Consider the following 14,707-nt stretch of genomic DNA (forward strand, 5'->3'; position numbering starts at 1 on the left):
GGCAGCTCCCGGGGGGGACGAGTGGCAGTGCCATCCCCAAACTGGGTGTCTGTGAGTGGTGTTCACAGGCAGACTTCAAGCTGGACCTGCTGGTGTGTGTGGTGCTGTGGGGGGGAGGTAAGAGAGCTGGGATGTGGGCAGGGGGCCGGGCAGATTGAGGCTGTGTCCCCCTGAGGGGCTCCAGCAGCAGGGCAGGAACATCCTGGGCTGGAGCAGCTGGAGGAGGCAGCAGCTCCTGACCCCCTGCAGCCCCAAGGCCACTTGTTTGCCCTTCCCACCCCTGTGTTTGCTTCCAAATCCCCTCATGACCCCTCCATGTGCCTCTCCCTGTCTCCTAGAGCCCCGTATTCCCCCCTCCACCAAACACCGAGCACAGGAGGTGTCTAAAACTGCAGTTTATTATGCTCCTCTTATGCAGCCAGAGGGGCCGAGCGCGGGGGCTGAGCTGGCCTTGGGTTAACCCCCCCCAAAGCGCCAGTAGCAGTGCAGTAAGGCAGAAGTTTGAACTGTCCAGAAAGGAAGGAGATGTGTTCAACAAGGGCCTGTCCCATCTCTCAGGTGCTCTGTACCAGCCATGGTTTGATGTTGTCACATTGCCAGCCCTTAGTGTCAGTAGGAAGCTGCCTGCCTGCTGCCCCGATGCCAGTGAGAGGCTTTCACCCTGCAGTTCCTGCTTCTCAGTGCCACCACGCAATGAGCAGAGCAGAATGTGCCTGAGGTTCACATTCATGGGGGCAGCAGGAGCAGCAACCCTGAAGTGAGCAGGTCTGAGTGCAGGCAGATGGGAGCCATGGGGAAACCAAGGGGTACTTAGTGGAGGCCTCCACGCACAGCCAGCAGACACCACTGCTCTGCTTGCAAGAGGGTAACAGGGAAGTGCGTATCCCATAGTGTTAAGTGGCTGTGGAAAACCTGGAGCCCAACTACTGCACAACAGCAGAGGCCCTAAGGGGAAACGCTGACACCTCCTGGTCCTTAGCTGTGGCAGGCAGTTTGCCCTCTCCACATCCAGGCAATCACAAAGGTGCAGTGTGAGCCCTGCACTGCCAGGCTGCTGCCTTACAGAGAGGAGCAGCAGGAATCTATCTGCACAGTAGTGCCTTCTTGTGGGACCCTGTAATGCTCCTGCCTGCAGCTCCTGAGATGAAGGTGTCTGTTGCTTCAACAGGATACAGCAGTTACCTGGTGCCCACCCTGCTTTCCACCCCAGTTCCAGTTCATAGCAGGGTCTGAGCACCAAGATTATTACCTGTGGCAGCAGCTCCAGCCATCCTCCTTCCAACGGGTCAGTCAGCCTTGGTCACCCCTTTGTTTCACCCACTGCACCTGAGCACACATCATCCTTCCAGATCCCACTGCAGCAGAACCAACAAACGGCTCCTACAGCCAGAGCTTAGGAACCAGGTACCCAGAGATTGCCTTGTGCCAAGCAGGAGCGTTACTGGTCAAAGCAGTGAAGGGGAAATGCCCTGGAGCAGCAAACATCTCCAGAAGCAGTGACAGTAAAGTGAACAGTTTATGGTCTGAGCTCTTTCCGGACCCCGATGCAGCCCTGGTTTGAACTCAGATGCTTTCTCCAGTTCCTGCTGGACTGCCCCGAGGTGATGGCTGAGGTCGTAGTGAAAAGCACAGCTTAGGGAAGAAGGGAGATGCTCCAATGGAGGCACTGCAGCTCCTACTTGTAGCTCTTAAGTCTCTGCACTGAGCCTGTAGCTCAGGAGGGTATTCCCAGAAGAACCTCAGCCCTTTCTCACAGCAGGCATCATTCCCAAAGTTAGACCTCATTCAGGGAACCTTCCCCACCCACCCCACACACCCCAAGCTTTGCGTGTTCCTTAGAGTGGTCCATGTCCTGGGAATGGTGGGCACAATCCTTACTTCAAAACAAGCATGGCTTCTGTCCCATCTGGCCTTGTCAAATGGAGTCCATGAGTGAGGTAGTATTCCCTCCGGAGGAAGGCATAGAAATAGTCCGAGACGAGCAGGATCTGCGGAAGCAAGATGTTCAGATGCATCAGTGATGCTCCAGGACCAGGGGTAAAAGGGAAATGCATTTGTGATGGACCCCGATGGGGTTTAAGAAGTGCTTGGGCTGTTCAGCACACTTTGTGAGAGGAGACATTGAATCTATGAATGCTCCTCGTCCATTGCCTTGCACTATTAAGCCAAGGAAGACTTTAACTAACCTATTTGTTGCACTACCACCATGTTGTCACAGGCACGTCCCCTAAGGAGACAGCAGCTCCATAAATTGGATTGTTCAGCTATAGGTTAACTACTACAAAAGCTCTTTCCCATCAGTGTGCCAGAACGTGAGGTGAGATTTCAGCAGGAGCAAGGAGAGGCAAGAAGCTGCCATGCACGAACTACACAGGATGCAAAGAGCCAGGCCCATCCTGCAGAACTCACTGCTGCTCACAGACACCCCATGCAGTGACCTACCCAAAGTGCAGCCTTGTTTGCCTCGCTCTACTGACCTGCCCTATGTTGAAAGTCAGCGTGATGGCATAATAAAAATTGGAGTTGGCACTTCCTGCATAAATCCATAGATGCCACAGAACAGGGAACAGGAGGGAGCAGATAATGAGCACACAGGACAGGATGAAGGTGTTCCGGAGGACTGCAAAAGAAAACCAAGCTGTTAGAATGATGCATTACTGAGCAGCCACACTCACACAACCAGCAATGGTATTTAGGGGATGTGCAGTGGGGCAGAGGCACTTGCCAGCACACACTTCTCTCCACTCATCTCTCATAGTCTGCTTTAATAATGCCCTGGCCCTGGCTAGCTTTTTGTAAGAAATCCACTATACTTCCCTTTGAAATAAATACTTCTGCCTTTGCTTGAGTGTGAAGTCCTTACTGGTGGCATTTTCCTTCCAGGTCCTGCTTTCAAACACTCCTCCTCAGAAGACTTTGGCTTTTTAGTGCCTACACTACAGTAACAGTTTTGAAAGGGGCCTTTCAGCAGCATCACAACTCAGAGAGCAGAGCATGCCATTCCCTAGCCTCATCAAGGGAAAAACCCAACCCTGTGAGCCATAGGAAAAGAGAGACTTTCCCGGGAGGTGATAAGGAAATGAAAGCACCGTAAGAGGAGGAAACTCATCCAGGCCAAATGCACTCACACACAACCTCGGGAGGTGCAACTGAGCGTGAAGAGAATCCATCAGTCTGTGTGAGTATGTGTCAGATGGACAGAAAACAAGCACAGCTTTGTTTAAAAGAGCCAATAACTGCCAGGCCAGAAGAGATTTTGGCTTCTGTGGACTATTTGTGCCTGTCCTTTGGCAGGTCAAAAGCAGTTACTTAAGAACATTTAGGGCAAACACAGCGTTTCCAAATCCCCCTAGTGTAGTGGGTTCTAGAGTGAGGCTGAAAATCATTAGGAAGCTCTCTGGTGACTTACATTGCTAAAGAGGTTCTTCATGAAGCATTAAAGAAAAGCTGGGCAATTGCTCAGAGTAATTCAGTTCCTGTCACCCTAAGCAAGCAAGCAGATGCAAAACAAAGAACTACTGCAAGGTGTAGGGTTTCACTGCTGGGGACTCCCCAGGTGCAGGAGCAGCGCTCAGATTACACAGCCTTCAGTGGCAGTGAAGCTCTGAACGATGGATGTACTTTAAATAAGCCACATCCCTCGTGCAGGACTCTAAAAGGCTCTTACAAAAGAGCTGATCTTCAGAACAACTTGGAAGGTAAAGGTACAAGTGAAAATTCCCTCCTAAACCAATTTCAATCCTGACCCTAAAGCCATGTTAGAGACTGTATCACCATTAAAAACCAACCTCCTTTCAGTCACCCCAAGGAGGCCACAAGAGCTCGCGGACATGGGACTGCTTTGGTTTAGTGGTGATGATTTTTGGACAGGCCTTTTCTCATTCCAGCTAAAGAACAAGCAAAGACAAAGAACTTACATCTGTAAAGGTGGTTCCAGACGGGAAGGAAGGCCATGTACAGTGCAACATCTCCCACAGTGGGATAGGACTTGAAGATGGAAATGATTGCGATCTGGACAAACATGAAGAACACAGGGTGCTCCCTAGAAGGAAACAGACACAAAGGATAAGAGGATGCAGCAGAGTCTGGAAATGGGAAATAAAATATCATAAAGGGCACAAAGGTACTGTGGATAGGCTTGAGGAGGCTCTTGTCCCTTGTTCTCTTTGAACAAGGCTCTGAATGCTGGGTGGGATAGGCTGAGCAGCTCTGCAGAGAAGCAGGACAAGGATTTCTGAGGAACAGAGACTGAAACTTTGGGAAATGAGGAGGCCAGGTTCTATTAAAAATCTTTTTCAGGTGTGTAGATCCAAACATCTGAAACCAGACCTTATAAACCTCCACCAGACAACGGAGAGCAAAACAAAACCAGCAGAGAAACATACTTACTTTAGCTTTATTGCCAAGGGAATGGTGTAGAAGAACACATTGATTTGAAACACGCATACGAAGAAAAGACTAAAGTGTTCAAACATCTCTGCAAAGAAGTACCAGAAAAGGCCAATATTGGGTGTCAGATCTGGAACAGAAAGGCTGAAATTTGAAAAGAAAAGTCAAGGTAACATTTTTAAATGGTTGTTTTTCGCTGACCTGCTTCTGTTACATTAATTAATCCTTATGTGGTGCATGTAGGACCTGTATTTTAAATCCCAGGAAGGGATGCCAAAGGGGGGAAAACCTGGAGAGAAAAGGGACTAATCCTTCCCTATGCTCCAGCAGGATTTAAACCATTCCCAAGCAGACATTTCTTCAGAGACAAACCATTTCACAGCTATGGTAGCTCAACAATCAAATCCATTTCCGACCAACTCAGTAGAAAGCATCTCCTGCCTTCTGTGATTCTTGCTGTTAACTAACAGAAGCTGGCTAATGCTGCTCTCCTCCACACACTCTTTCTTTTCTTGCACTGACAGCAAACTCACAGATCACACACTTCTTTCTTAGCACAGGGAGTGGGGCATCTGTGTGTGATGTATGAGAAACAGCACAGCAGGGGCTAGAGAAAAAAAGCCAGTAAGAATCTGTATACTTACATAAACCCATAAACAGATGGGATAAAATCCCAGGAGTTGAGGAGGAAGAAGGAGAGGCAGATGATCACCCCCAGGTTGCACACGTACAGGGCCCCATACTGTATGGTGTAGAGCTGGAAGCTTTTGCTTTTCAGTTTGATGGGTATGAACTGACGCTGGAAATGAAATACAAGCAGGCAGATAGCCCTCATCAGGTGGAAAGCCACAAGAAAGCCTCAGTGTTCAGAATATCATTTTAAATCAATGAAAGAAAGCACCAACCACCAACCAGTGGCACTGTGGCACTGGAAGGACCAGCTCTCAAGCACAGCTTGCCTGATGTTCTTCACTCTGGCCAATTCAGCCATACACACTGCATGGATTTCCAAAACCATGCCTGAAAATACAGTAGCTAAGCTGGTCATTTCTCATGCACTCAGTGTAAGAATTACACCCATCTCCTCACAGCTACACTTATATCTTATCTTAGATGTCTGCAATACTGGGCTGCTGCCTTCTACGGTATGAACTCAGATCAGCTGGGTACCAACAGTTAGAAATTACCTACCTGTAGAAGGTAAAGGAGTGCTGGAGCAAACAGTGTGAGAGGGTAGAGTGACTGGTATGTTGCTAAGGCCAGGAACAGAGTACTGAGGAAGGCACTACCTGCAAAGAAAGAAAAGATGCTCAGTTATAAGGAACATTTAATACAAACAGCCTTACAGACAGGAACTCCACAGGGAAAGAAATGCATAACCCTCTGCAGGGGCTTTACAGTTATCAGACCACCACTTAAAGGCAGGTTTAGCAGAATGTGTCCTGAAGAGTGTCATTTTCTTAACTACTCATTTTGAACAGAGAATGACTCATACCAAGGTGATTATCCCATAACAAAGAACCACTGACTGGTTTCTATCTCCTCTCATTCACATACAGAAAGATTTGTGTAATTCAGTCTATATATAGGCCATGCTGGCTGCTGTTTATGCATGGGAATGCATTCACTCGAGTCACATTCGCATGCAGCAGCTGTTATACACATACTGGGTGAGAATCTCATCACCAAAATGTGTCAGGTCCCTCACCAAAGCTCTGTGAAGACAGCAAGCAGAAGTCTGCAGCTGAAGGAATGGAGTAGCATTAGCCCTACTTTACAGATACCAAAGCTGAGGCACAGAAAGGATTAACACAGCTTTTCCAAGTGGTCTTTAAAATACAAATGCCTAGATGGAGGAAGCTTTATTTGAGGTATCTCAGGCTGAGCCAAGTGCCAAGTACTCACACTGTCTGATTACCAGCACCAGAAAAAGTCCAAAAGGTCACAGGCTAAGCAATAAAAATACAAGCCCAGTCTTCAATTACATCCTCCTATACAGAAATGTCTCTGTCCTCTATTTATTGAGTGCTCAGTTCTGCATCAATCTACAAAACTGGTACCCAAAAATCAGTCATCATCTGATACCCTCTTTGCCCACTTTAAAACCTAGAGGCTGCCACACTCCTAGCCAGGGAGAACACAAGGGACAGCACAGATTTATCTATGACTGAACTATTCATCTCATCCTATCAGCAGTTTCAAATCAGTTTAACTGATTGGGGTCTGTTTAAAGACCACAATCATTTGCTTTCGCAAATGCTTTTAAATCAAAGCCCCTCCTGCCTCAATCAGACAGTAAGTGGAGGAAAACTTTCTTTTGGAAGCACTAGATCTGTATCAGCTTTCTTTGCAATGCCTGGGTCTGGGCACTGCTGGAGACAGGAATCCAGATTGATTTTTAGTCTTATCCAGCAGAGAACTCGTCAGTCTTATGTGACTCATACGAATCACACATGCTACAAGACTTTAAGCTGGGGAGTGAGATACAAAAATGAATGAAACAGCTATTCTGTCAAAATCTATTCACTGGGCTGGTGTGGGTCTTTGGTTACTGTTTCAACTTCCTCAAAGCTCAATTAGCTCCTTTCAAACCCAGCTTACAACTGTGAGTGAAAGCCAAATAACAGCTGCAGGCAACTGCTTGCTTTTGAATAAAAGTTCAAAGATACACTTTGAAATTAAATTGTATACAACACTTTAAGTGCATATTCACATACAAAAGAAAGAGCATCAGAGCATTATGTCCTCCTACACACAGACACGCATTTCTTCATAAACAGAAACCTATTTCAGGTCATCCAGGAAAAGGAGTCAGTTTTAGAGATGAAACTCCTAGGTACACTGAGGTGAAAGTAAGTTTACACTTGAATCTAAATTCTCTTGATCTCATGATTTCAGGCAGAATTCGGACCTTGTTCCAGTCTCATTTCTGCAGTGTTTCACTGAGGTCTTTGTAGCAAGCGGATCTGTAAAGTTCTACCTTGATTTAATTTCTGCTGCTTTTGTAACCCCCATAGAAAATTATAAAGAACCATTTTTTCTTCACTGTGTTACCTTTTATTGTGGCTAAGATGAAGAATGCAATGACAGTATTGTTGATGGCGCAGGTGGACTTTGCCACACAAGACATCACAGTGTAGGGGTTTAACAGATAGCTGAAAAAGAGAAGAGCTTGAGTTACATTCAAAGGACACAGCATCTAGCAAGAGATGTTCAAAGGAAGAACAGATGCACTTTGCCATTTCTTTCTGTCTATTTATAACTGATGGGATCTTATCATCATCAAATTAACAGGTTTCCAGTCTGAAGCAAAACCCAGATCTTTGGATTGTGGCCTTGGGCAGCAGCCACAGGGAGCACAATGGAGGAAAGGAGATGCTGGGAAGTATTCAGAGCCAAGGGGAATTTTACCTGTAACAGGAAATTCAGACTTTCGGGGGGGGGGGGGGAATCTTCAACAAATATTGAAGCCTAAAATCAGACAAATAAAGCCCAAGAGGAGCTGATGAACCAAAGCAGCCTACTGCAATACTTACACTAGTGCTACCTTGAGGGGGATGTAGTGCATTTCCATGGGCGTCTGGATGAGTTCAGCCACATCCGGTGCATATTTATCCAGTTCTATCAGGAGCTTTTGCTTTTTGAACTGAACAAAGGAGAATGACCAAAGACTGTCAGATGAGGAAAGTCATTATTTCCTATTACCCAGGATTTCCATTACTATAGAACATACATGGTCCCCAGGCACGAGCCAAAACTCACGTTATGTGAGGTGTTGCACACACAGAACAAAAAACAACCACTCTCATCCACAACTGAAGTGGAAGTCAAGAGGAAACAGATAACCTCTACTTATTTGAACTTCCTTAATGTGTCTCTCCCTTTAATCTATCTTGTATGGTCCTCTCTATGGAGACAAAAGAGAATTTTGAACCTACTGAGCTATGCCATGCTAAGTTAGGAGGGGAAAGATGCTGGTAATAAAGTCTCAATGAGCAAAGTAACTCAAACACAGGATTTTTATGTGTCTGCAGTTCTATCACAAGTTATTTCTTCACCCTCAAAGTCAGAGGACAAGGAACAAGCATGCAGCTAGACGGGAGACCCCACAGATGCTGTAGAAAATGCAGCCTCCCTGTTCATGTTGAGACTGAACCACTGCCCCTCTGGGATCACAGGCAGCACAGCACCGCTTAGACAGAACGTTCTACAAGCTACTTATGAGAGAGAGCTGGGAGGAATCATTCACCTCCAAGTCGATGTACTTACAACTTGAGTGGAACAAGTAATACTTGGGGTCAGACCTTCACCTTGCTCACTGGAATGACTTATGTCACCTCAGCACCCTTGGAAGGTTTTGTTCCTTCCTTTACACATTTCTAGTCTATGTATTAACTCATGCTGTGTGCAAACACAAACCCTGCTTAAGGTAAAACATTCCAGGAGGGGAAAAGGGAACGCTCAAGTCTTGCCAAATCCACAGTCCAGTAAGCAACCTTTGTGTACTGCAAACTGCCACAGCAACTGAAGGAGGGGTTTCAGCACACGTTCTAAAATCTCACATCTCCTCTTGTGCTGTGACCCTCGGCCCTATCATTTCACTGGCTACTGCATCCTCACTAATTCCTCTAATTCTTTATACTTCTTTCACATTAAAGAACCTACACTACTGTGATCATCATCCAAGTGCAGCATGGTAGACACTAATTTGTTTCACACTTTAATAGTGCCACAGCAATACTTACAATACCTCAGGTGTTCATCACATTCAGTCCCCATATTTATTGATCATCCAGATATGATTGGATTTACTACCACAAGGACTGACTGGCACTGCATCCTCTGGCATGTGTTTTCTTTGGTACAAGATAATTGTACTTGCTTGGAGAAGAGGACCAACAACACTGGCAAATCAGCTTACCACAACTTTGTTGAATTCCTGGATGGCCAAGTAAAGGGCAACAGCAGTGAGCACGTCAGTTATCTAAAAAAGCAAGGCACAGACAGACTGACTGTGAGCAAAATCAAGAAATGGAAAAAATAATATACCAGATGGTACTGCAATGCTGAATAAGGGCTCTGATCTGACCCAGCTCAACAGAACAAAAAACAAGCTTTAAAAACACTTGGATTGCTGATTTGGACACTATATTCACACATCATCGCTTAACCCTGAAGCCATGAGCTGTACCAAAGATATTAATATTTACAGAATGAGAGAATGGGGAATTAAGGGGAAGCAAGTTGTTCATGGAAAGATGTGAGGATAACAGAGAGAATCATGGGTCTAATTAGAGCACAAGGCAACATCGCAGCAGTGCCCAGCTGCCTAAATCCACCTGTCCATTAATGCAGTGTGACACTGCCTCGAGCTGTCCCAGGCTTACCAGGCAACAGTACAGTCAGTAGCCCAAGCACAAGGCAGATGGCTCTGAGGTCTGCACAGGGCCTGCCCAGCAGGGATCTGGGGAGAGGCTCCACCAGGTGCCACATGCAGCCAGTTGTACTTCTGTCCCTCTGAATTATGCAGAAGTCAGAGAACAGTTTACAAGAAACACGTGGAGGACAAACCCATCTGTGCTCTCTGCAGGCCTGGGGTTTGGCAGCAGGTTTCAGTGAGAAACACTGCAGTGTAGGGATTAGGCTGAGGGGACAAAATATTCTGGCCTGGAAGAGGTAACCTCTGAAATGGAAGCCAAATGCCAGCTTCCTGCCCCTCTTTGGGGTGCTTTCCTAACCAAGAACTCACAAAAAAAGAAGGCATATGTACAGAAAAAGGAAAAGCCTGAACATGGGTTTGTTCAGGCCTTTCTAATTAAACTGTGAACTCAGCGGGAACCTGAGCTACAGAGAGGCTGAAGGTCCCTGATACTTGCAGGAGTAAAAGTCATACTCAGCATTTCACAGAATGGGACCTTTCAAGAGCAGCTTTCCAGAGGCACTTACCATGAACACCAATTCAGCATACTCAATCAGGAAGTGAAAGAGATATATAATCAGCGGGGTCTAAAAAAGAGCAGAAGGGAAACCCATGTCAAATACTGTCCAGATAAAAACAGCTGGAAATGTGGTGAGAACAATGGAGTGGCACTATGAAACACTGTGAAAGGTAATTTTCCTTGGCCTCTTCTACAACACAGGTACTTCAGTGTAAAGTGGATTAATCAAAGGACATGTACTCATCTTTTCTCTTGCAAAGCTCTCAATACGCTTTATAAAAGACACAATCAACTTTGAAAATCATATTCCCTTCCAACTTTTCAGTGCTGCTAATCTAGTGGTAGAGTTACAGTAGAAAGCATATAAAGAACAGCTTTAGAAAGTAGGTTTTCCTAGAGAATCTATCCTTTTTCAGGTTGTTCACAGGTACTTCCGAAAGCTGGTTTCACTGTTGAGCCTCTTGTTCAGATGAGCCTTTTATAAGGCAAAAAGAAGAAAGCATGTTAAAAACACAAAGCAATGGGACTACAGTCCTACCATCCTCTCACTCCCACAGCCTTTCCCTTCAAGGGTAGGAGGAAGAGCATGTTCCTGAATTATCCCTATGACAGAAAAGCTTCATCTGGAAGTACATGTTAACATGGTGTAAATTCACTGTGAGCAAACAGGTTTCTTTTGAAACACTTTTAAAATAATGTGATGGTGTAAATAAGCAAGGGAAAATACTGGAGAGAAAACACTGTGTAAAGGAGGAGAACTTGTGGAAGGGATGCAAGTTTTCAGAGGTACGGGTATGAATGTAACTTCCTATCAACCAGACAACCTAAGGGCACAAAACCCCACAGATGCTGAAGTGTCTGGAGGAACAAGGTGATCTCAAGGTGACAGATAAATGTACTACTCGCCTGTCAGTATTTCAGCAAACACACAAACTCATGATGCTGCTAGCCAGTAAAACTGTGTTCAGATTCACAATGACACTGCCTCTCCCTGCTCTGGCTTCTGCTCACAGAAACACCTGGATGTGAACAGAGTATTTTCCTTATTACAGATTTCCCCTATTTCAGACTCTCCTTACAGAGTAAGGAATCTTACAACCTCTATAACCTGCACAGTCATTCTGTGATGAGCTGTATTTCCTCATTGTACTAGTCACTACACATACAACTGCTGCACAAACAACTGCACGACTCCAATTTCTCTGAAGTCTTTGGGACAAGCCTTTGCCAAGCTGAGAGCAGCAAGACTGAGAAACGTGCCACTTGAATATCACATTCAAAATGAAGCATGCATACTGACCTCATGGAAGACAGCTCCAGAGTATGGCGAGACCCCTAAATCCAGCAGAGCTAGTCCTTCAACCACTGAAACATACAAAATGCCTGCATTAGAATCCTGAAAGGTGGTAAAGAAAGAGCTCACGATGGTAAAACTACACCCACACTTGAAAGAGTCTCACATTGAATCGCCATCTCAGTGGGTGACACACAACCTCACAAAGCCAACAACCAGCTTTAACTGACTGACTGCCTCCTTACTTCTGCCATGCAAAGCTCTTGGGTAACTGAATGGGCAGCTGTAATCTCTTTCAGCTAAAAATGTTATAGCTGAAGTGCTTTGCACTTCACTATTTATAAATCACATGTATGATACTGATTGATTTTAAGTCACCATTGCTGTGACACATGGTATCTACGCTGAAAAAAATACTTAATTTTAAGAGGACAAATCATGACATAATAGAGAATTTGAACTATTTTGCCTAATTAGATGTCGAGAGACTTGAAACATCCAAAACCAACATAAAAGAGCAGAAATGAATAGAGATTACCAGGCAAAGCTAAAAGCTTTATCTGGTTCTGAAAATTGCTGACATTTTGCAGCTTTCATGCAGATCCTTTGTGATCATGTAATTACAGCCTGTACTGCAATGCATGCGCAGGCTTTCCACACTCCACCTCACTGAGCACAGAGGTTCCCTGGGGGCTGTGCACTGAAAGGAGCTACGGGAAATGAGTCCATTTGTTCCGAGGCAAAAGGCAGGAGACTGCAGGAAGCAACAGGAGGCTCTGGGTTCAGCAATACACTGGAGGAGAAGACCCTGTCTCTGCCACAGGATCCCTGTATGACGGCAGCACAGCTTTTCCATGTGATCCTGTGCTCCTCACTACCTCGATGCCTACCTGGATGCTCTAAGACAAGACTTACAAAGCATCTTTTGCTGCAAGGGGATGTTTGGGAGCTCTGTTTTGAAACTATGGAGTGTGAAGTGCTGCACTGCAGAGCAGAGGCCTCAGGTCATGAAATGCATTCAAGCTTTTGACCTTTATTACTCTGTGCCACTGTTTTCCACCCTAAAACTGCAAATATGTTTTTCCTGCATAATAACTAGATATTAGTTTCCCAGGGGGATGTCTTTAAAATAAATGAAGGTTCCACAGAGGCTTAACTGCTATAGAGATGGATGCCACCAAAAAGCCCTGCTTAAACTGTACCTCAGACTTCAGATAAGAATGTGAATCACGTTGGTAACAACATGTGGGGCACAAACTGAGCAAGGAAGATGAAACTGTGAACAGCTCTACAAAAACTCCCATGCGTGTGCAGGTACCGTGTGATGGATGCAACTGAAAGCTCTGGGAAGATCATAGAGCAGCTTCCAGTGCCTAAAGGGGCCTAAACCCAGAGAGGGGCTTTGGACAAGGGCCTGCAGGGACGGTACGAGGGGAATGGCTTGAACCTGCCCGAAGGGAGACTGAGCTGAGCTCTTAGGCAGAAGCTCTTCCCTGTGAGGGTGCTGAGGCGCTGGCACAGGGTGCCCAGAGAAGCTGTGGCTGCCCCATCCCTGGCAGTGCTCAAGGCCAGGTTGGACACAGGGGCTTGGAGCAAGCTGCTCCAGTGGAAGGGGTCCCTGCCCGTGGTTGAGCTTTAAGGTCCCTTCAACCCAAACCAGTCTATATTCTATAACACTATGACTCAATCGGTGCTGCCAAAACCACGTATTCAGCTCCAAGTCTCTCATTCTCCCATCAGATGCCCACCTCTGACACAACCAGCATGCACAGGAGCAGCCAGGACAGCCGACACACGGGCTAAACCCCGTCCTCCGCCTCCGCCCGGGTCCCTTCCATGCCCCGAGAGCAGCCGAGAGCTCGCTCTTCCCGGACAACCTCCACGGTCCAACCCCGAAGGCTTCCGGCCGTGCCCGGGTGCGGAGGGGCCCGGCATTGCAGCCCGGCGCCCTCCTCACCCCACCTGACGGGCTGCAGGCATCCCCCGCCCCGCCACCCGCCCGGGCCCAGGCCCTTGCAGCCGCTCCGGGGACTCGCCGGGCCTCACCTCGCTTCCAGGCGTTCAGCGGGGACGACACCTCGACCCGCTCGGAGATGAAGGCGGCGAGGTTGGAGCGGTAGAGCGCGGCGCGGACCGTCACGGCCACCAGCACCACGAGCACCAGGGGAGCCGCCATCCTCCCGGGCGCACACCGGCAGCCGCCGGCTGTAGTTCCCGGGCGGCGCCGGAGAGCGCGGCGTCAACGGGCCGGCCCGGCTGGAGGACCACATATCCCAGCAACCCCCGCGCCGCGCCGCCGCTTACCCGGCACCGCTCGGAGCTACGGCGAGCGCAGCGGGACCGACCGCGCCGGAGCGCGAAGGTTGCATCCCCCCGCCCGCCGGGTGAGGGGGTTAGAGCAGCGTTTAGGACCGCACTAACCCTTCCGTCCTTCAAAACAGGCTTCAGATGGGCTAAGGAGGGTTTCCTGCTGTGCTCACGCCCTTGCTGGGGTGGGGAAGCATCTGTTCAGCTGCTGCCTTTGCAGGGCTTTCCTCTAATGTGTTCTAATCCCTGCCACAGGACAGCAAATCTGGTCCTGAAGCAGCAAGGGAAGCTTCGGTGTCCAGCACAGTTCTGCTTTCAGCACTAACATAGAATCAACTAGGTTGGAAAAGCCCTTTAGGATCATCAAGTTCAACCTTTTATGAAGGTGCTGGTTATGGTGGTAGAGCTGATTTCCTTTTGGCATGGGCACTATAGCTGGCCACGGGGGTTGGTGGCCGCAGGACTGATGGGGCTTGGCTTGGCACATCCTCTGGTCAATCAGACCGGATTTGTCCAAGTTAATTTATTTGTGCAGGCATCTGTAAGAAAGGAGCTAGAAATGCAGATTCTTCTTTGCAGCTGTGAACAGAACTCTCGTGAGCTTTCTGATCTGAAATGTGCTTTTGTTCCCAGCACTGATTGCTTTCCAAGTAACAGCTCTGATTCAATTGACAGCAGTTGCCTGAGAGTGCTGCTCTGCTGAATAAATGGAATGCAGTTGTGTGGTTGAAGCTGCGCTGCTCTGAGATGCTGATTTTGCTGTCTGAGCTGTGCCATG

At 47.4% G+C, this 14,707-nt stretch overlaps 1 protein-coding gene across 1 annotated transcript; it reads right to left on the minus strand.

Annotated features, from left to right (window-relative positions):
• Nucleotides 1-1,072: 1,072 nt before the first annotated feature.
• On the minus strand, nt 1,073-13,894 carry PIGU (phosphatidylinositol glycan anchor biosynthesis class U). The gene is made up of 12 exons (XM_061361645.1): nt 13,669-13,894; nt 11,629-11,693; nt 10,336-10,395; nt 9,311-9,373; nt 7,926-8,035; nt 7,444-7,544; nt 5,581-5,678; nt 5,034-5,188; nt 4,390-4,533; nt 3,918-4,042; nt 2,478-2,620; nt 1,073-1,988 (listed from the first exon to the last, which is right to left on the minus strand). The coding sequence occupies exons 1-12, from the start codon at nt 13,796-13,798 to the stop codon at nt 1,875-1,877; spliced, it is 1,308 nt and encodes a 435-aa protein (XP_061217629.1). The 5' UTR covers nt 13,799-13,894; the 3' UTR covers nt 1,073-1,874.
• Between the last annotated feature and the right edge of the window lie 813 nt (nt 13,895-14,707).

The sequence above is a fragment of the Neopsephotus bourkii genome, unplaced genomic scaffold, assembly GCF_033783945.1.
Source record: "Neopsephotus bourkii isolate Nb327-2 ecotype Australia unplaced genomic scaffold, CSIRO-AGI_Nbou_v1 NB_1060, whole genome shotgun sequence".
In the NCBI taxonomy this organism is placed as follows: Eukaryota; Metazoa; Chordata; class Aves; order Psittaciformes; family Psittacidae; genus Neopsephotus; species Neopsephotus bourkii.

What these genes read in the sequence shown, in the direction of transcription:
- PIGU (XM_061361645.1), bottom strand. Translation starts at nt 13,798, where the DNA reads ATGGCGGCTCCCCTGGTGCTCGTGGTGCTGGTGGCCGTGACGGTCCGC. An exon ending in AGGAATTCAACAAAGTTGTG is followed by an intron (nt 8,036 to 9,310) that starts GTAAGCTGATTT and finishes TCCTTTGTTCAG; the next exon opens with TTCAAAAAGCAAAAGCTCCT. An exon ending in CTGGAACCACCTTTACAGAT is followed by an intron (nt 2,621 to 3,917) that starts GTAAGTTCTTTG and finishes TTTCTTTTGCAG; the next exon opens with TCCTCCGGAACACCTTCATC.